Raw genomic sequence first — 20,685 nt, forward strand, 5'->3', positions numbered from 1 at the left:
GTCTGATACATGAACTTTTACTGTGCCAACTTTAAATTTAAATGCTTAATTTTAATAAACAGCACTAACGAGTTAAACGCTTAAAAAAACAAAACACCACAGTCATCTTAAATTCATTTAGTGCTCAGCATAGTTTAATAACAGGTTTAAGAAATTTTATTAAATGCATGTTGTGTGTACTTATATCAGTGTGAGACTCCCAATAATAATTCAAAACTAAACGGGGTTCTATATGACTTTTACCACTGAACGTACACCTAAAAAGTGAAACAGAAAACAAGCAAAAAGCAGAAGAAACAAGATACCCTGTACCTGCTCACTATTATAATTTCAGACACGCAGGTTCATTAAAAAAGAGGCAGAAGGCTCTAAAAGTGTTTAGGCATCAACTAAAGGCAGAGATAAATAAATAAATAAAAATAACAAGCAGGTGGGTAAAAAAAAAAGTTGAAGGCTATTTAATCCTCTAACCAGCTCAGTTCAGTTTGTCCTGTTTGGTTTCTTTTGTTGGAAGTCGGTTAATATAAAGTCGCAGAGGATTTTCACACTTAAAAAACACCAGTGTCTTTAATCCTAAACCAGTCGTGACTTATAAATGGTGCTTAAACTTGGCCAAAGCGGCTGTAATTTCACTTCTTTATTTTAGGCTCCCAGGACGCCTACAGTTTTCATGCACACTGGCTTGAAGCTGCACAAGCCAAGCCTACAACTCGTTTATATCGTCTCCTCTTATAATATTACAGTTGTGGCGCATAATAAACAATCGGCACACGCTCTCCTGTCCGGTGACGCCAGATGCCCTTACCGTAAAAGGTATTCCTGGTGATCTGACCTCCCATGGCTGGATGCAAGGTGCGTTCACCTCTCCCTCTAACTGCGACCTGGATCCACAGTATTCACATTCAGCCTCGCGTCCTCAGCAGCGACATTATATGGACACGACACTGTTCACACACGCACAGGGGAGGGGGGGGAAGGAGTCCCGACAGTGATTCGGCGTCAGGTTGTGTCTATCCAAAGATTCATCGACATCAAGCAGCAGCACACAGCAACTAACAGATCCAGCACGCAGTGGCTCACTTCAGTCCGCGCGGAAATTAACATAAAAGGTGGTAGTGGAGGTGGAGCTTCACAGGACTATTGACGCTGTAGTCACCAGAGCAGACTTCAAGAGCGTTAACAAGCAAGAAATAGTTATTATATTCCCAGATTATAGACACACTTAAAGCAAAGTTATCTCCAGTACAGTGTTCTGTACACATTGTACCACTGCGAGGAATCACTCATCCAACAAAGAGCTTGTTTTGTTTTTTAAATACTTTTTATTAAACTGTAAAATTTCTAATCATTTTCATAATCATGCTGTGTCCTCGTGTTCCACAGTTCGTGTAGTGGCTGTTGCTGGTGCACCACAGTAGATCAAGCACGTGGCGCTCGGTTTTCCACCCCACTTGTTGCCCACCATGTGTGCTGTCCCTACTATCCTTTCATGTTCCTTCTCCCCCCCCCCCCCCCCCCCCCCGCAATTTACATTCCCATGGAGAAACTCACTGAATTCAATAGATGGTAAAATAAAAAATGCAAGGAAGAATATTTTCTGACAGTATCTGATTTTTGTAGTTGTTTTGGCACAACCCAGTTGTAACCTCAAGCATCCCTCTAGAAGATTAATCCACTTGATCAGCAATAAAGATATGTCACACAGCTGGAAGAAGTTCCTTCCAACAACAGGTTAAGGAGTTTAAGTTCCTCTAATGCCAACATCTGTACTCAGAGCAGCATTTCAAGATTTACTTGGCAGTGTGTATGAAGATAAATACAGACACTTTCTGATGGGTCTTGGCAGAGGAGTTGCCATGATGACCAGAGCAAGACACTCCTGGCTTGAGGCTTAATGCGATACTGGTGTTGTGAAACAGGGAGGCCATGTAGTATATTAGGCTTATTTGAGAGCTTTGATTGATCTTTGAGCTGGAAATGTTTTTTTATGCATGCAAGCAGATCTCAGAACAACTTTCATTCAGTGCAACATTTTCAAATTTCCAGATCACGACTGGACTTTCCACCAGTTAAATCAAAGGGGGTGATCTCACATTGAAAATGTTAATATAACTGACCTTTTTCAAATTAAAGTAAAGGAAGAGCTTGTTGCACACACATCTCCAAAGCGTCTGGCTCTAGACATTCAGAGTTGGCATGCTGGCCATGTTTCCCAGCGGGCACCTCTCAGGATCTGCCTTATTGTCGCTTTAGCATTTATATAACTTGTATCAGCAGCCAGGCCTGTGAGACACTGTATTGGCTCAGTAGCACGGGCTATATTCTTGTGTTGTTTATACAAACTGATTGCGGTTTACTTGACTGTCTGTAAGCAATTTCCAACGGGGGTAAAGCCATATGACTTGGGGTTTTTCATGCAGCATTTTACATCGTTATTTTCTATGAAAAGTGGTCAAAACAATTTTATTTGTCAAAGAGCCGAGATAAACTAAAAGTATCAAAACAAAATGTGTGAACAGAACACTTAGGAATTTATAGCATGGACCCCGTAGCGATCGCAGTCATGCTTAATGGTGTATGACATGCCACCTGATCACTGTGCTGTCAAAAAAACTGACTGGCTGTTCTGTAATACAAGAAGAAGTGCAGTTCACTGTGAAATGATAAAACGTGATGGTTTGTGTCCTACGGTAATAGTTCAAAACTGCATGCTGCTAATCATGCACCATGGAAAGTTTCCAAAATACCTAGCAATTGCAAAAGATCACCCCCCCCCCCCCCCCCCCGAAATGTGTGTTATTTGTGTAAGCTCTAAGTAGCACCCCATACCTAACCTGTTACGGTGCCGTGATGTGTGAGTCATCTCATATAAATGTAATGGCACAACCTTATATAAATAAACAGATTGACATATAGCTATGATATTTTTGCATATGTCTTTGTTGCAGCTTTGCATGGCTAGAATACACCTTTGTTTTACATACCTATATTTGTTGTTGTTGGGTATTTCTATTTGTAGTCTTTGCATCTCTTTGTAATAGTTTTGCACCTGTTTATGCCTCTAGTACACTTTTCCTTTCTAATAATAGTGTATAGAGACATATTGCCCTTATATTCTTATGTGTCTATATTCTAGTTTTAAAAATACATATATATTCACACCTTTAGATTTAGATGCTCTGAAATTTTATTTTGATGTGCACTAACTGTTGTATGGCCTCTATTTGTATAGCGCTTTACTTAGTCCCTATGGACGCCAAAGCACTTTACACTACATTCCCAAATGTCAGTAAAGTTGCCTTTCTCTTCTATTGTATTCTTTTCTTCTCCAAGTCTTTGTAATTCTGTTGTCCACTTTTATAATTTGGTAGTTGTTTTGCATCTTTAATAAGCCATCATGCATAATTTTAAAGTCATTCTGCAATAGTTTCTTTTGGCTCTTTGTATTCATTTTTCTAACTATTTTGTAGACACTTGCATCCCTTGCAGTCATTTCTTCTTGCAACTCTTGTTTTGGATCATGGTGTAGTTGTTTTGTATTTCTTTGCCGTCACAATGCGCAGGGTTGTTGTTTTCAACAACCAACATGCATCACTGTTCATTATTTTTGCAGACATTTTGCATATGTTTGTAGTTGTTTCGCGTCTTTTATTAGTTATCCTAGATGTTTTAAGTGTAATTTTGTATATCTCCATAATATGGTTCTTTGCACCTCAACTCTTGTAGCCCTTTTGCATCTCTTTGTGGTTGTGTTACAATATTTCACATCTGTAGAAATGCACATTGCATCCATTTTCTTAGTTATCTTGTGTCTCTTTGTGGTTTCATGTCTCTTTTTTGCAATTACTTTGCACCCATTCTGGTAGTTGTGTGTTTATTTATAGCTGTTTGTTACATTTGTAGTTGTGTAACTGCTGTGGTTTGCTCTATGTCTCTTTGTAGTCATTTTCAAAAGAAAAAAAAAAGAACACTGTTTTGCTTCTCTTTCTTGGACCCCGGAGCAAGTCCCTGCTAGGTTCAGTAATCCCTACATGGAAGTCACAGAATGTGGCTTACATTTCAGAACTGGCTCAGTTTGCTTAAATACAAACACTATTGAGATTTTTATTATTACATAGTTCTTTGTGCAATAGCTTTGAACCATTCACTCAGAATTGGATACACACTGTATACCCTGACAGAACAGACTGACACCTCCTCCCACAGTAGATTATTTGTAGATGGGCGCCTGGCAGGCAGCAGCTGCCTGGTGGGGTGTGCTGGCGTTGGGCCTCCATGGACATCTTGACAGGCTTGTTTGAGGGAGCCGTGTGCACTCTTGCTCTCTTCTGGGATGATCCATGTTGAACAAAAACACCATTCAACTCAGAGTTTGGATCCTCGCCCGGGAGCCATATGCAAAACATTACAAAGCAACACAAGAGCATCATATGATCCTCAACAGGGGGGTGTCGGCAGAAAAGGAACCCCACCCGGCAGGCACATATCAGAGGTGAAATATAGGTTGTCACATAACATTGCAAAGTGACACTGACATAGGAAAGATGCCAGCTGACTTTTTTTAAACTAAAGTGTAGCTAGAAGGCAATCACAGCATTCATTTAATCGCACCAGAATCCCTTTCTCTGTTGGCAAAGAAGTTCTGCAGAAAGATTTATTAGAATTACAATCACAGTTTGCAAGAAGTTGTCAGTGTACCTACAGGCACTGCCAAAATGTGCAGATAAACAGAGATTCAGCTGTTCTGCAAAGAAAATAGGTACACAAAAGATCCTAGTTTCTCTTACATAATTCATTGCCTCACTTTACGGCATTACTCAACTGTGTTTCAGTGATATTTATCATATCATGTGGTCCTTTTTACTTTTCCAACACACTGTTTTTTTTGTTTGTTATCATTTTTTTTTAGCTAAGGGCTGCTGTTGTAACAAGAAGAATATCACAGCATTATGTGTTCTTTATTTTAAATGTTTTTTTTTTAGCCTGGCATTCAGTGGTGTTAAGTCGTCCAAAGATGGAGGAACTAAAGGATCATCTATGAGATTATGACCTGTGAGACTACGGATCAACTCACTGAGAAGCAAGCGTCTCAATATATGTGGCGTCTCAATATAGTGTGGATAACAGTCCACACTAATCATCTAAAAGCTACTCTAAACAGCAGCCCAAGAGCATCTTTAGCCCGTTTTACACAGCATCATAGCTTTCAAAGTGTAATTGCTGTTTACATGTGACCAGTCTATGGATAATAAAATAAGTGTCCAATAGCACAACTTTAATCAAACTTCTGGGTCAAATGTCTGTGTAGGTTCTTGGTTCTGCAGGTCATGGTAGTCTTAAGAGCTTGAAAAGAACCTGGGTTAAATTCTTTCCATGTCACTAATAGGCAGGATGAGGATGGATGCAAGGAGTTGCCTCAAATCAATTAGAGTGAATTTTGCTGGATTTACTGGTTCAGATGTTAAATAATTCTTAATGCTTTGCATAACTGGCCAGATGAGATTATTAAATATATTATATTTGGAAATAAATATCATGTGACTGTATTACTCCTACTGATTATAAGGGAGCTGCTCTCATGTGTGGTGCTCTGCATGGCAACATATAAATACAGAATTTCCACATCAATATTTGCTCATGTAAACCTGCATTATACACTTAAATCAAACGGACAGGGTGTTATTGTTTCTTCTCTCAGTTTTTTTCCCCTCTTTTTCGGGAAGACGATTTTTAACTCAGTGGCCTGAGTTCAGCCAGTGCAACAGAAGTAACAATAGGTCATTTGGACAAAACAGCTGAAAAAAGTCAGTAGTTGGATGAAATTTTTAATTGTACTCAACTCTAGAGATCATCTGTGGTGTCATAAAACATTTAGCAGGAGTCATTTGCTTGCTGTCTGCACAAGTTATTATTTCTTTTAAAGAAAGGAGCAGCTGCAGTCACCGGGAACAAACTTGACATAAAACACCTGCTAGGTTGTCAAATGAGGTGTTTTAAGCTTCATGAGTGTGTTATTGAGTCAGGAAGGTGCCTGGACACGAACGCGATCTCAAGCAATAATCTTGACATGACTGCGTAAGGGTTCCTCTAGACACACTGGTAAAATTGGGCTGCCTCGAGTGAGCAAATACAGCAGTCCACAGTGACAGCTCTTCACATTACGAATGTGGAAATGAGCAGCAACAGCAAGTTTGGAGAGTAGAAGCACTCAGTTGGATTACCATATGTACAAACCTGTACAAAAATTTAGGATGTTGCATAAACTGCAAGTTAAAGTGATGTAAAAGCACATCATTCAAACGCTATACAGTACAGTGCAAAAGTCTTGAGCCACCCCTCATTTCTTCATATTTTGCTTCCAGGGAGCCAGACTTTCTTTTTCCTTTTTTCATGACCATTTACAGACTAATTTCACCAAATTCAAAGGATGAGCCCGTGTTGTGTCTATAAACATAATAGTGAATGAGCAGTATCAGGAGAAAAAATCCAGGAAAGCTCTCACACGTGACCTGAGAGATGCATCTAGACCTTCAGTTGCTCTGTCTACTGTTCACAAAAACACAATGGGCTCAGTAGAAGGGTGGCTACTTAAGGAAATAAGAAAAGGCTGAAGTATCACACAAGAACTGGACTGAAAATCAGTGGCAGCCAGCCTTGAGGAGGTGATGAATCCAAATTGGAATTTTTTTTGGTTCAAATCATCTTCAGTATGCACAGAGGAGGCCAGGAGAGAGGTATGACTGTGAGTGTCTACCATCTGTAAAACATGATAGAGGAGCTGTCATGGCTGCATTTCAGCCAGTAGTCAAAATGGAGAAAAATTAGGAACATGGTAAATTACTGTCAGATTTTAATCCACCATGTAATTCCATCTGGAAATCATCTGATTGGCAATGTCTTCATTTTTCAGATTGACAATGATCCCAAACATGCTGCCAATGTAAAAACACACCTGGAGCTAACAAACACACAATGGAACACTATCAGTCATAGATTGCCTGTACCTCGACATTATTCAAGCAGTGTGGGATCATCTTGACAGAGAACAGAACAAAAGGGATCCAACATCTAAAGAAGAGCTTGGAATGTCCTTTTGAAAGTTCCTTGAAGAAAATACAAGAAAGCTTGCCTAAGAGAATTCAGGCTGTGTTGAAGAATAAAGATTGACCTTCGAGGGTTTTTAGAGTTGTACAAACTCTGTGTTTCTGTACTGTATTTGCAGATATATTTGCACATGCTTCCATAATTTGTTGCACTTATGTACCATTTTCCATGCAAAATGTAAAAGAAAATGGGACTTTTGAACAGTACTGTATCTAAAAAGAAAACATATCATACATGGAACGTGACAAATATTGTTTTGTTTTTTTAATCACTTTAAAGCTCTTGTTTGTTCTAAATTTCACTACAAAAAACAAACTAACAAAAAGAAAAAGAAAAAAAATCATCTAGAGCTTCTTAGCTGTTCTAAACATTGGCAGTTTCTCTGTCTGCTGTACAGAAAAGTTGCTGAAAAAGGCTCCAAAAAATCAGTGACTAGGCTCAACCTTGCACATTTCACAATAATACTATCCATTGTTATATTGATTATGGAAAATATTAACTAGACCATGACCTGAGCTCTGACATGAGAACTGCTTTTATTTTGACTTGACTAAACACTCCTCATTCTCCTCCACACTCCTCATTGTATTCCTGCATTCACACACATCTTACGCAAAACTCCGGTGACATTTGAATAACCATCAAATAGTGATTTAGTTACATGTCATTTTTATCTGAGACTGCTGAGGTTAGTAATGGAGCTGTCATTTACAGCCACAAAGCAGAACAAAATGGTCAACGCATTTCTCAAACCAGCTCGCGCACCATAATATGTATTTGTAGTCAAACAATTGCGCTGCAGGTCCAGTCATTATCCCTTCAGCTGTTCTCAGTGAATGAGCTTTGTCGTTAAAGGGACCCCCAGTCACACCAGACAATGTCACCAGGGTGCTGCAGAAAATAATTAGGTATTCAGGGAATAATTTAAATCAGATTTTTTCTCTCTCCTTGCAGTTTGAGAATTAGCAGGGAGTAAACTGCACAGTATTAGTCATAGCTTCTCTTGGATTCTGACAGGTGATTGGATAATGACGCTTAATGCTGTTTTCTTTGGTTGACTTTGAACTATACTCTTCGTAAAATCTTCACTGAACATAAAGTACTGCATGTGTGAATATCCCATTTCTAATGAGAGAAAGGCCCTGCTGCTGACCTCATGCACCAAGAGGGATATTTTCTTAGTGAAGTCCCATTTTGAAGTCTTAAGCGGAGCATTTCAGCAGTTGATTTGGTGTTGGTGTTGGTATTGGTATTTTGAAACCGGATGTGAAAAGCGAAGGATGGATCTGACTCAGAAACCAAGGGACGCTGTACACAGTAGGTAAGTCGGCCCATCCTAAAGCATACCCTGCTTTATCCTTCCTGATGTCTCCACTGGGAAAATTTTCAAAATAAGCCACAAGCAACTAAGACCATGGACTCGTAAGGAAAGCTTTTACCGAAATCATAGATGAAGTATGTAACATCTTGTCACTTTTACTGTGTACATACCGTTTTTTGGCTAATGGCCTTTATTTGTATAGCGCTTTACTTAGTCCCTAAGGACCCCAAAGTGCTTTACACTACATTCAGTCATCCACCCATTCACACACTGGTGATGGCAAGCTACATTGTAGCCACAGCTGCCCTGGAGCGCACTGACAGAGGCGAGGCTGGCGGACACTGGCGCCACCGGGCCCTCTGACCACTACCAGTAGGCAACGGGTGAAGGGTCTTGCCCAAGGACACAACGACCAAGACTGTCAGAGCTGGGGCTCGAACCGGCAACCTTCCAATTACAAGACGAACTGCCAACTCTTGAGCCACGATCGCCCCATGAAAAGACAATATGGAGTCACTCGATAAGCATTGATAAGCTGATACCAAATAAAAGCTGCTGTGTGCGTGTAACAGTAAAACTAACCAAATGAGCCTCTTCATTGTGGAAGAAATATGTTATTTTCACAACACCTGCACAACTGTGTGTCCCAACTGTGTACAGACTTCACCTAAGCTAACCCTGAAGTAACAAACATACCCAAATCCAAAAATCCTTAATTCCTCTAAGCTCAATAAATAAAACTACAAACAATGTCAGACAGCATAAATGGATGCAAGTTAGCCATGTAAGTATTTGACAAGGTTTAGAAGGGAGCTGCGTCAAAAAAGTTTTATTCTCCATCAGTCAGCCACAACATTAGAACCACCTGCCTAACACTGTGCTGCCAAAATAGCCCTGACAAGCCGAGGGATGGACTTCTTTGCAAAACTTCTGGATTTTCCCTGTGGTGTTATACACCAAGACAACTGCAGCAGATCTCATCTAACCTACAGTTGCGGTTAGAGGTACATGTACTTATTATGGGCACAACTGTTAGAGTAATTTGGGCCTTTTAATGATTTCTTTGAACTGTTCTTTTTCCAGGGTAGAATGATTATACAGCACACTTTTAATGACTTTAAGAAAACAAGAATTGGGTGAAGTTTAAATTTTTGGCAGGATTTTCCACACAGAGTCAAAACCATAAATACAAGCTCAAACACATACCCCACTAATATTTACTTGAATGTTCTTTAACAAGTTGCACCTTGATCAGATGCTTTTGGTAGCCATCAACGAGCTAATGACAATTTTTTGGGCAGAATTGGTTGATTTAAATTTAAATTGGTTTCCCAGCTCAGATTCAGCTTTATGCACAGTACTTGTTTTTGATTATTCAATCCACTGTCCAGTATGCCATGTACCTGGCAGCAAAACTGTCCTGGAGCACGATGCTACCACCACCATGTTTGACAGTTGGTACAGTGTTCTTAGGTTTGAAAGCTTCAGTTTCACTCCTTCACACATAACTCTTGTCATACTGCTTTCTGTGTAGTTCCTGAAGATCCTAACCAATTTCTTCAATCTTTTTTTTCGCCTGACCATAAAAAGTTCCTCCAAAAAGGCATTTGACTTATCTATGTGGACAGCTGAGCTTGAAAGTGTCAGTTTTGGAACAGGGTCTTTCTATTTGGTCTGTGCCCTCTCACTGCATATAAACTTGCTTCACTGTGGAAATTGATGCTGGTGTGCTAACAGTTTCCACTACAAGGCAGGCTGGAGCATTAGCGGTTTTTGGGTTGCTCCAGAACATCTTTATCAATTTCCTCTCATTTGAAGGTGACAGTTTGGGTCTTCTTCTGGACCTTAGCAAAGTGGTGACATGGCAAACTGTTTGAACTGTTGAACTTGGAATCTGCAGGTTTAGAAATAGTTCAAAGAGATTGTCAAAATTTGTATAAACACTAACTACAATTCTTCTTGGCTCTTCACTGAGTCCCTTGGACTTTCCCGTTGTTCTGAGTGGTAGTCTGTCCAAAGAGTGCTGTCAAATAAATGATTTTTATGCCGGCAAACAGAGAAGTAACAGTTGTAGTCAATAATGACCAGTCACGAAAAGTTAATAGGCCTTGGTCTTGCCCAGTAAAAAGACACCGTAGAACCTTCAGCACCACTTCCTAAAAGATTTAAGTTAGTGCATATGTATATATTTTAGCCTGTGTGTATAATTTTGACCCTGTGTGGATCTGAGAAAATCCATAACATATTCAGATTTTTTCACATACCAAAAAGATGTATGCTGTACAATCATTCCACTATGAAGAAAGAAGATGTTAAAGAAATTATTTAAAGCCCCAAATTACTATGGCATTCATGCCCATGAGTGTATTTACTTCTGACCACAGATGCATACTACCTAACGAAGAGCAACAACAACAAATTTAGATATATCAGGAAATGCACAACAAAATTCAGACATTAAATCATGGTTGTTTAAGTGTCAAGACATTCACTTATAGCTGCAAAATTAAACTTTTATCTGGCTGTAAATTGAATGTTCTTCACAGACACTGCAAGGTGGAGCAATATTGCAAAACACAGCTCGGCAAAATAGTCTCCACAACCTTAACGTCACTAACAGCAGATCCTCACTTACCAAGCTGAGCAGCCACAGCACAGAAGTAAAGAGGGCCACAGGTACATACTGGAACAGCAGAGCAATGATGATTGCACAATCTCTGAAACGCTCTACAGCACATAATTTATTACATTTGTTGTCAGCCTCTCATTTAGATTTTCTTTCTGATAACTTTGCAGTTGGCAATGCTGGAATAGGAATTCTTTCTGAAGAATATTTCACCACTGAATCAGTCTTTCCATCATATGAAGAGATGTGCATATGCATGTGAATTTTGGAGACAAGTTAATAGGAACTGTTTCTTTGAAAATAATCTCTTTGTGATCAGCCAAAGTCCCCCGTCACGGACTAGATTTTCTAAAGCCTGAAAACAAAGCCCAGATGAAGTGCAGAAATCTAGTTTAATTTCAAACCAATTGAATTACAACATGCTGAAAGGTTCTATGAAATTTTTCTCCAATGCTGAACAAATTTCTGCTCATTCTAGCTTTAAAAATAAGTTGATTTTTAATACTTGAGGGATGGCTACTTTTAAGGCAGAGCTGAGGAACTGTTCTTTTATTCTGACCACATTACCATATTTTTAAAAGCACATCATGCTAAACACCTGCTGACATATTCTGACAAGACTGTGTTGACAAAAAAGGAAAAACAGTAATTGCAGATGCATGTCCTGGATTGTTCCAGAAACCCATCTGTCTTCAAAAAAGTAGACATTTTGACAACAAAAAACAGCAATTTTCCATATAAAAGTGGGTTATATAGTCAATATAGTCAAGAGTTTCGACGCACCTTCTCATTTAATGGTTTTTCTGTATTATCATGACCATTTACATTGTAGATTCTCACTGAAGGCATTGGAACTATGAATGAACACACTTGGAATTATGTAGTAAACAAAAAAGTGTGAAATAACTCAAAACATGTTTGTATATATTTTGTTTCCTTTAGACCTCAGTTACCAAAATTTATAGACTAGTCTGCTATTGTTTAAAATCTTGTGCCATGACTCAACCTGTCTCATGGAAATATTGGCCTACTCTTACTAATAATAAGCTAAGATGGGAGGGTCTATAACAGCCACCTGGGCTCCCAGGCTATAAAAACTCAGATGAACTGCTCACTGTCTCTCTTCCACGAACCCACTTTGGTGTTCATGTCTCGGATGATTTATGTTAATAAATACTCTTTTATTTAAGTAAATCTCTTTTGTGGTCCTTTGAGCCATTTTGTGACAATGATCTTCATTCAGTTTTAAACAGACTTTCTTTGTGCATTAAATTCATCAAAGCACATTCAGAGCCTCTCCTAAAAACAGTGTTTTTTCCACTCATTTCTTGAAAAGCAGCACACACCTGGTATGCTATACCTGTAGAACTACAGAACATAACTTACCTTTTTTGTCAAGTCTGTGAAACACTGGTTACTGGATAATCAAACATCTTTTCATACTCCAGTAATTGTCTGTGTCTTAGCAGTTGGTATTATCTTTGCTCAGGACTTTTTGATTGCTAGTTTTAATGTTTGGCGTTTAATCTGTTAAAATGTATGTTTTTATTTTACCTTTCATATGCATTTCTCGTTTGCTTAGATGACATTACAACTTTTTTCTTTTACTGTCTATAAACAGCATCAACCTGCTAGTGACTACAAATACAAATCTGACATAATTACAAGCTGCAACTCAACTGATGTGCATTGTTTCGCTTATATAGAAGAAAATAAGCATAAATGTAAAGTTACTGCATTTTGTTTTGTGGTGTTTTTCACTGTAATTATTGCATTAATACACTAAGAAAACAACATCGCTTTCCACAGTTTTAGCTCTCACAAACTGATACTTGATATACCAGGTCGAATTTGATCCATTTTGACATTTGACCACAGAAAAATACCACAAAAAGTACCTGAAATTTGACACCTTTTCTGAAGTGATTGCAAACACACAAAATATATAAGAAATTATACTGCTTTTGTCTTTAGACAGCGATGGCATCTGTCCTACTCACAGAGACAGGTACCTGTTGGTCTTTGAAGGCTCATGGGGGAAACCTGAAACAGTGAAATAGTAAAACAGCATAGTAGTGATCATATATGGGGCATATAAGAAACAGAGGTGAGTGGGTGTCTTGAGTGATGGTGGTTTCACACACACAGATCTGAAATAGGGCAACATGGTGATCGAGTGGTTAGCACTGTTTACTCACAGCAAGAAGGTTCCTGGGGTGAGGTTTCTCCAGCTACTTCCTTCCACAGTCCAAAAACATGCATGTCATTTTAATGGGTGAGTCTAACTTGGTGATGTATGTGTGGCAGGTAAAGTGCTGTAAGAATGTGCGATCAAAGTGTGAGTTTTAGTTAAAAATAAGACAAGAAAAGGGCAATATAGCACATCACAAGCGTATATGCTGGTGCCTGTGATTTGCAAGCACCAACATACTGAGGGAAGTACCAACAATGTACTGATTCTGCTGATTCTAACTGAGATTAAAACAGAGATGAAAAGAGGGGCTGGGGAGATCATACAGGTAACATTATAAAGGCACCTGAGCTGCCATTTCACTGAATGTGGAAACAAATGCAAATACCACATGTTAATGCACAGATGAGTCTGCAATGAGCGGGTTTTGTGTTGATTAATATTAAAATCATACTGATAATTAAAAATGGTACTTATGAGGTTTTTATTCTAGAGAAGTGAGGAAGTGTTTAATGGTTGTTTAATGGATGAATGGTTATATAATAAATCCTAACAGTCCCACACTTTTCCTGCCATCTTCACATTTAATGAAATATAATTTAATCAGTCTGTTTTTTATGCTTTAATGTCTTAAGTATAACAGGACATGTTATTGTGTGAGAGTAAATGTTTTTCTCCAAAAATGTATTTTTCTGTTTCTCTAAAATACACGCTCATGCTCTCTGAAACATCACTTAATTATCATCCATTTATAAATGTCAGATAGGCTATTTACACATTCTAAATTAATCAGTAGTTCAACATTTTTTCTAAACACTTATGAGGGAATTCTTGGCCTGAGTCAAAAACAAGGTTGGCGCTCCAGCAACACTTGTAGTATGATGAACAGCTTTATTACTTTGACCAATGTGTTTTGGCCTGCGGCCTTCATCAGGGTCATCAAAGGACATAGCCTGAAATGTGCCAGTCAAATAATAAAGCTGAAATTTATACTACATGTTTTGCTCAAGCGACCTCGTTACACCCCTGTTATTCTTCATGCAACTTGGAAGAAGGCGAAGTTGAGCCACAAGGAGGAGTCTCTTCCTCCTCCTTTTTGGGATTGGTTTTTGTAATATATATTATAGCTGGGGACGTTTGCAGCTGGAACAGAAGTAAGGCAACAGAAAGCATCTGGATAATTTAATCAGATCAAAATCATGTTTATATGCAATGGTCGTAAGAGGGTGATAAAAAAAAAAAAAAAGGATTCTGTTTTGACAGAGGCCTCCTTCTGTTCATGTCCCATGACCTATATATATACATATATATACACACATATACACAGATACACAGATAGATAGATAGATAGATAGATAGATAGATAGATAGATAGATAGATAGATAGATAGATAGATAGATAGATAGATAGATAGATAGATAGATATTGTGAAAATAAGGCTGCAGAGTTATTTTTACGCTTTTTTTTTTTTTTTTGCTGATCGTGAATGTTTGCTATCATGTGATTATCAATAACCAGATATGATCATGGAGCATTTATTGGAGCTTGTGAAAACAGCATCTGAAAGCTGGCTTTCCATCACTTTCATTGCTATGGAGAGTTCAGATGATTACAATTGATCTTCCTCCAGTGAGGATAAAATCCAAGCCGCAGGGAGAGAAAAAAAAAATCCTCATAATTACAGAACCAGGATCACTATGGCTCAAACTATGGCTGGTCTGATTTTCATCATATTTCCATTATGAAGCTCAGTACAGTTTTTCATACAAATCAGAAAGAATGCAAGAAAAAAATGGTTTTGCTCAAAACAATATATACTGACCTAGAAAATATGCATTTTAACATGGAAACTAATTCTGCAGTAACAGATAATAGAGGAGCTCAGCGTCAGATCATTAATTAATTAGGCCTATTTTTTTTTCCACATCCTGGGATCACTGCTGTAGCTGTGGTTAGAATAAGAACCATCCAGTCTACAGATGTTCCTATATGCTCACTTTGTGCTTCATTTAATGTAACGAAGCAAGTCAGAGGAATTCAGTGTAGCGCAAACTCTCACGGACCATTTTTTCAGTTACTTGCTATTGTTGCTTGGTTATGTAATAACAATAAAGTGTCATATAACCTGTGGGAAAGCCAAATTCACATGACGGCAAAACTTATATTGTAAAGAGCACATTTTTCACTTGAAACCCCTGCAGTGCAGTGCAGATGTTTACAGTTGTTTTACAGTTGTTAGCACTGTATTATAAACTGTTTAAACTTTACTAATATAGAGCCTGTAAAGGATTACTGGAGCAGAGGGTGACTGCAAACATGTTGGAATGTTAACTGAAGCAAAAGCGTAAACCAGTCATGAACAAAGAAGGGTTATAATGAATTACGGCATTTATAATCGATAAATATTTAAGGTGGTCCTTCAAGCTTTGGCCTTGTGCATAATTAAAGCACTCTACATGAATTCATAATGATGTAATGACAAAACAAGGCCCAACACAAACACTGTCTGTCTCTCTTTGCTTATGAGGTGTAAGATATTGATTTTATACTGCTGCTCTGGGCTTGTTTTATTGAAGCACAAGCATATGTGCAAGTCTTGGACAACTTACAGCTGAAATTCACTGTGGGATTTTCTGTAGAATAATAAACTAAAACAGAACTCAGGTTTGTTCATTCCACTCATGAAAAGACAGCCTTTCAGAGACATGGAGTCAACAAATAGAATAAGTTTCATCATTCGAGTTTGGCACTAATTTACTCTGTAAATTTCATGGAAGTTGTCCCATTAGATTTTATTACTTGTTGTGTGTGATGGATTTTGTGATGGGTTCAGAAGAAACACTGTTATAATATTAGGATCCATCCTCTGGAGATGATGAATACTCTCAGTAAATTAGCCATTGTACACTGATTTACTGAGTGCAAAACAATCCCAAGGGTGGTGTTAGACTACGCCATAAATTCATAATGATGTAGCTCACTACATTTACGCAAATTCCTTCTGGGAAGCTGGTCGTTAGAATATCTGATTTGCTTTATACTTGAAACCATCATAGAAGGCGACTATGGAGTGCCAAATGTGTCCAAAGCTAGGGAAGTAAAAACTAAAGGCTGGCACAGAAGCAGAGGCAGGAACAGTTTTACATACAGTTAAAAAAAATAAAACAACTAACAGAAAAACTCAGGCTGGGGTGGAAAAAAGCTGGTGGTTGCTGTGGACCTGATGCTGGGATGAACCTGGCAGGGGGAAATACCGAGGGGAGCCAGGGAGAAAGAAATCCAGGAAGGATGGGGCAGGAGGTCTGCAAATGAGCTGACTCATCTGTGAGAAGTGAGGACACAGAAAACATGAATTAAACTGAGTAGTATACTGAGGGAAGAGTTACGAGAATCTGCTTATACTAAAGCTGTGCATGAGAAAAGTCTACGCTCTGGCGAGAACACAGCTGAGAACATGATGGAGGCTTGATTGGAGAAGTGGTTACAGCTGGTGAAGCTCTGCTCAGGTTTCGAGGCACCTGTCTCCACTCCTGGAATCGAACTTTCTCCAAGACACAAAAAATATGTGTATGAATGAGAGAAAGGCACAGAGTGTGTTACAGAGACACAGCGAGAGAAGCTGCAAGCAAGATGGGAACAGAGAGAGAAATGAAGGGTGTGACAACCTGAACGTCTTGTTAACCTGAAAAGCCTGTTTCATCAGGCTCAGGATCTCATAATGTTTAGTGATCCTGTCATATGTACGTGCCTTGCAGACGGAGGCAAGTAATGAACAGACTGGATCTTTTTTAACATCAGATCAGCCAGAAATGAAGGTTTACACTGCTCAGTGTTTACCAGTTGCATGTTATACCCACCAAGTTTAAATGAATGCTTGCTGAGTTAGCCAGACAAACACTCAAACTTGGTGTAGAGATTTATTCACTGTTTTTTGAAACAGTAAAGCAGTTGTGATACCTTAAAGGAAAACAACTTCAAAGTGTGTCTGGTTTGTGGCAGCAAGTACACCTTTATAAAAAGCAGTTGAACTGACGTTGGTGTTATATAAAAATGTGACTTTTATTTAAGGGCCTTAAATTGCAGTGGAGAAATAAGCAATAGCCTCAGACTTCTCATCGCAGACTCACTAGACTTGCGTCAGCAGTTTATACTTTAATAAATACCAACAAATCATCAGCATATAAAAATTATTAGAGATGATTTGAATTATTAGTCTTCCCAAGCGTACACACACACACGAAGTGGAAAGCACTTGTATCTGTATTTCAACAGCATGATGTAGACAGAATAAAGATGCATTCAGCATAATTTTCATTTTATGCAGACGCAACCAGTGAATTTGGTACACTTTTCAAATCATGTAGAGCTGTAGAGTTACAATTAACTGGAAGTTATGACTGCAGGTGCAGTAAGTGAAGACTGTATGTAAAATATCCGTAATAAAAAAGACGAGCATCATTGTTTTTGTGATGTGCATGTTACTTCCATCCCCACATTTATAAATAGATGAAGAGAGTGAAACTACAATTAAAGGCTAAATGGCAGATTGCAAAGTTCTTTCCAATTTTCTCCAAAAAACTAATAAGGTAAATTGTTATTTAACTAATTTATGTGCATCCGTTTCATTTCAGCTCCAGCCTGAGAGTCTATGCTGGTTTGCTTCTCCCTTGTTTTAATGTTCAGTGTGGAGCAGAGGAGCTTTTCACACCTAGATGCTGAGCGTGATTTTCTTTTGTCCTGAATATTGGATATGACATCGTGAAATAATCTCCTAGCAAAAAAATTGATAAAATAAAATAAAAAAATCTAATCGAGGGTTAGATAAGTTTTGCAGAAACAAAACTTTAGGAATTTGCATTCCATCATTTTCAAGTACTCTGCAATGTGCAGCACTTGAATGTTGTGCAACACATTGTGCAACAACTTAAACTAAAATTGAATGTCTTTTCTGTTTGGCAGGAATTTTTAGGGATTATCAAGATTTGAACGTTTTATTCCTCATATGAATAAAATCAATATTCATATGTGAGTAGGTGCAACAATCTTAAAATATGCTGCTCAGGTTTCATTGCCGCACTGATGTCTTATTTTACAGACCGTTTAAATAGTTGGACCGCTCGGGTGACATACAGAGAGGACACAAATTGCAACACTGCAGTCTTTCCACTCCTACATAAATCACTGCAAGACAGAGCGAGGAGGGAGAGCGAGGAGGGAGAGCAATGACGGAGAGGATAATGGAGCAAGGAGCACAACCATGTCATCTTTCAGACAGGTTTATAAAGCAACTAGTATACAAAGTTTAAACTTCTTTCCACCCACTTTCTGGAACTTATTGGCATACATACCAAGACAACTGGGATTAGCATACGTTATACAATGAAAATGTATTGGCAGATGTCCAGAAACTACTCTCTTTCCTCTCATTAGAGAAGTAAGATTTTCACATACCCACAGAGCTTTGGAAAATATCACAAGGTTCATTTTCTTCTTTAACATCAGTCTTTCACTTTTGTTATACGTTTAGGAATCTGTAACATTTTCTTTTTCAGCTCAATAATAATAATGTGGTGATATTAGGGTAATAAGTTAATTTAATATTAACATAAAATTAAATAGGAAAAGGGAGTTTTACATTTTGTAGCCTTCATTGCTGGTTATTACACAGAAAATATCACATATTTCCAGGTAAGAAAGAATTAGAAATACACAGGTTTGCATTTTGCAGCCACTGACTACCATAGTGTTCTGGGTAAAAAGCCATTGAATTAACTGTAATATTGACATTTTTACCTACATGCAGAGCTACCATCATTACATTGCTGATTATCATATTGTTGACAATATATTACTTCATTAGTTGATTTCGCCTTGAAGGGATATGTTTGTTTCCACATTATTTACCCCCAGTTGCTACTGAAATACATACATTTCAATGCAATATTACACAATAAGCACTGGTGATTCAAGATAACTAAATCAATATTACTTGACATTTACTTGTGTAATTAAGTAATAGTAATAGTGCCATTTCCACATTACTACCTTGATGGCCCACTGTTACTACATTGAGTTGTAATAGAAAGCGCTTTGTAGAAATGTTAAGTGTCCTGAATCATTGCAAATCAAAATTTTGGGTGTAAGAAAAAGAAGAACGTGTCAAAAGCAATTTATTTCTCAACTCAAAATTCTTCACTTTTTGTGGAGTTCCCTTTGACTTTCTTGACATGTGAAGTTTGAGTTTTTGATGATGTTTCTGTGCACCTCAAAAGCTTATTGTCTGGGAGCTGACACACGAGGCTCAAGCAGTGGTTATGCTTCTACTTCTCGATATTTTAAAATAAATGATTTCACTTTTAGCTGTTTTACTGTGTTTATTTTCTATTTAGCAGCTTAATTAAAAACACATTAGAGATCAATAACAGCTTTTTGAAAACTACCATATAAAAACATATGCTTAGAATTAAAACACATTCTAGATAATTAATGCTTTTCCTCCAACTTTAATAAAATGGTGTTTCTTCATGGAGGTGAATATCTTTAAGAATAATTTAAGATTGAGCTAATAATTATGAGTGCTCGTTTGTGTAATTACCCTTTTCTTCACATTCAGGATGAAATGGGGCTTTTTATTTTCAAAGTCAGTGCGTAACAAGATAAATGACACCTCACTCCCGAGTATTGATTCTTGTGTGCCACAAACAGATGCTCTGTCATTTGCGGTGACACACAATCATATTAAGCTGACAACAAGGTGAAGGCCACGTTACAACTGAATGACAGTTCTGCTCCTCCAGATACAAATTACCTTTCATTTCTTTACCTTCTTCCCCTCCCTTCCCCACACACTCTCACACACACACACACAACCCGACCTTCACATCTGTAACAGCTGTTGCAGATCTTTCCAACGTTAGTTAATAATATAAGATGCATTAAGGAAACCCATTCATATTGCATGATGTGTTGATTTTAATTTTGTAAGTCTTCTGTTTATGTAAACGTGATTTTCCATTGTTGTGTCTATTATGGGTTATAATTTGAAGCCGCGTGACAATGTGCAGACTGTCTGGTCCAGCTTTCCACTCTTGTTCCGCCTGTTGTTTCAGCACTCTCCAAACAGATGCTCCATCAAATCTCTTTATACTTGGCTGAGCAATGGGAGTTACGCACTGTCACTTTGTGGCCTCCATTCAACGGCACCCAATGTATAAGCTGTCATTCACCGTGATGGCTTTCACGAGTATGTGCAACGTGTATGTGCCTGCCTGTTCATGAACATATGCCAGCTCTTTTTTCTTTCTTTCTTTCTTAAAAGCATATGTACTTGCAGTTATTTGAAAGTTTGTTGCAAATTCAGCCTGCCAGTATGTGTGTGTGTGTTTATTCCCATCTGGTCTTTATCCAAAAATGACAGTACTTCAAAACATTAACCTCATATG

At 38.1% G+C, this 20,685-nt stretch overlaps 1 protein-coding gene across 1 annotated transcript in view; it reads right to left on the reverse strand.

Moving 5' to 3' along the window:
* The window catches only part of LOC146505519 (E3 ubiquitin-protein ligase NEURL1-like), a 41,783-nt gene extending 40,291 nt beyond the window's left edge, over positions 1 to 1,492 (reverse strand). Inside the window, exon 1 of the mRNA XM_085181956.1 lies at positions 806 to 1,492. Coding sequence (XP_085038082.1) covers positions 806 to 839 — 34 coding nt within the window. The 5' untranslated portion in view covers positions 840 to 1,492. The remainder of the gene's footprint in view (positions 1 to 805) is intronic.
* Between the last annotated feature and the right edge of the window lie 19,193 nt (positions 1,493 to 20,685).

The sequence above is a fragment of the Neolamprologus multifasciatus genome, chromosome 13 (genome assembly GCF_963576455.1).
Source record: "Neolamprologus multifasciatus chromosome 13, fNeoMul1.2, whole genome shotgun sequence".
Taxonomy (NCBI): domain Eukaryota; kingdom Metazoa; phylum Chordata; class Actinopteri; order Cichliformes; family Cichlidae; genus Neolamprologus; species Neolamprologus multifasciatus.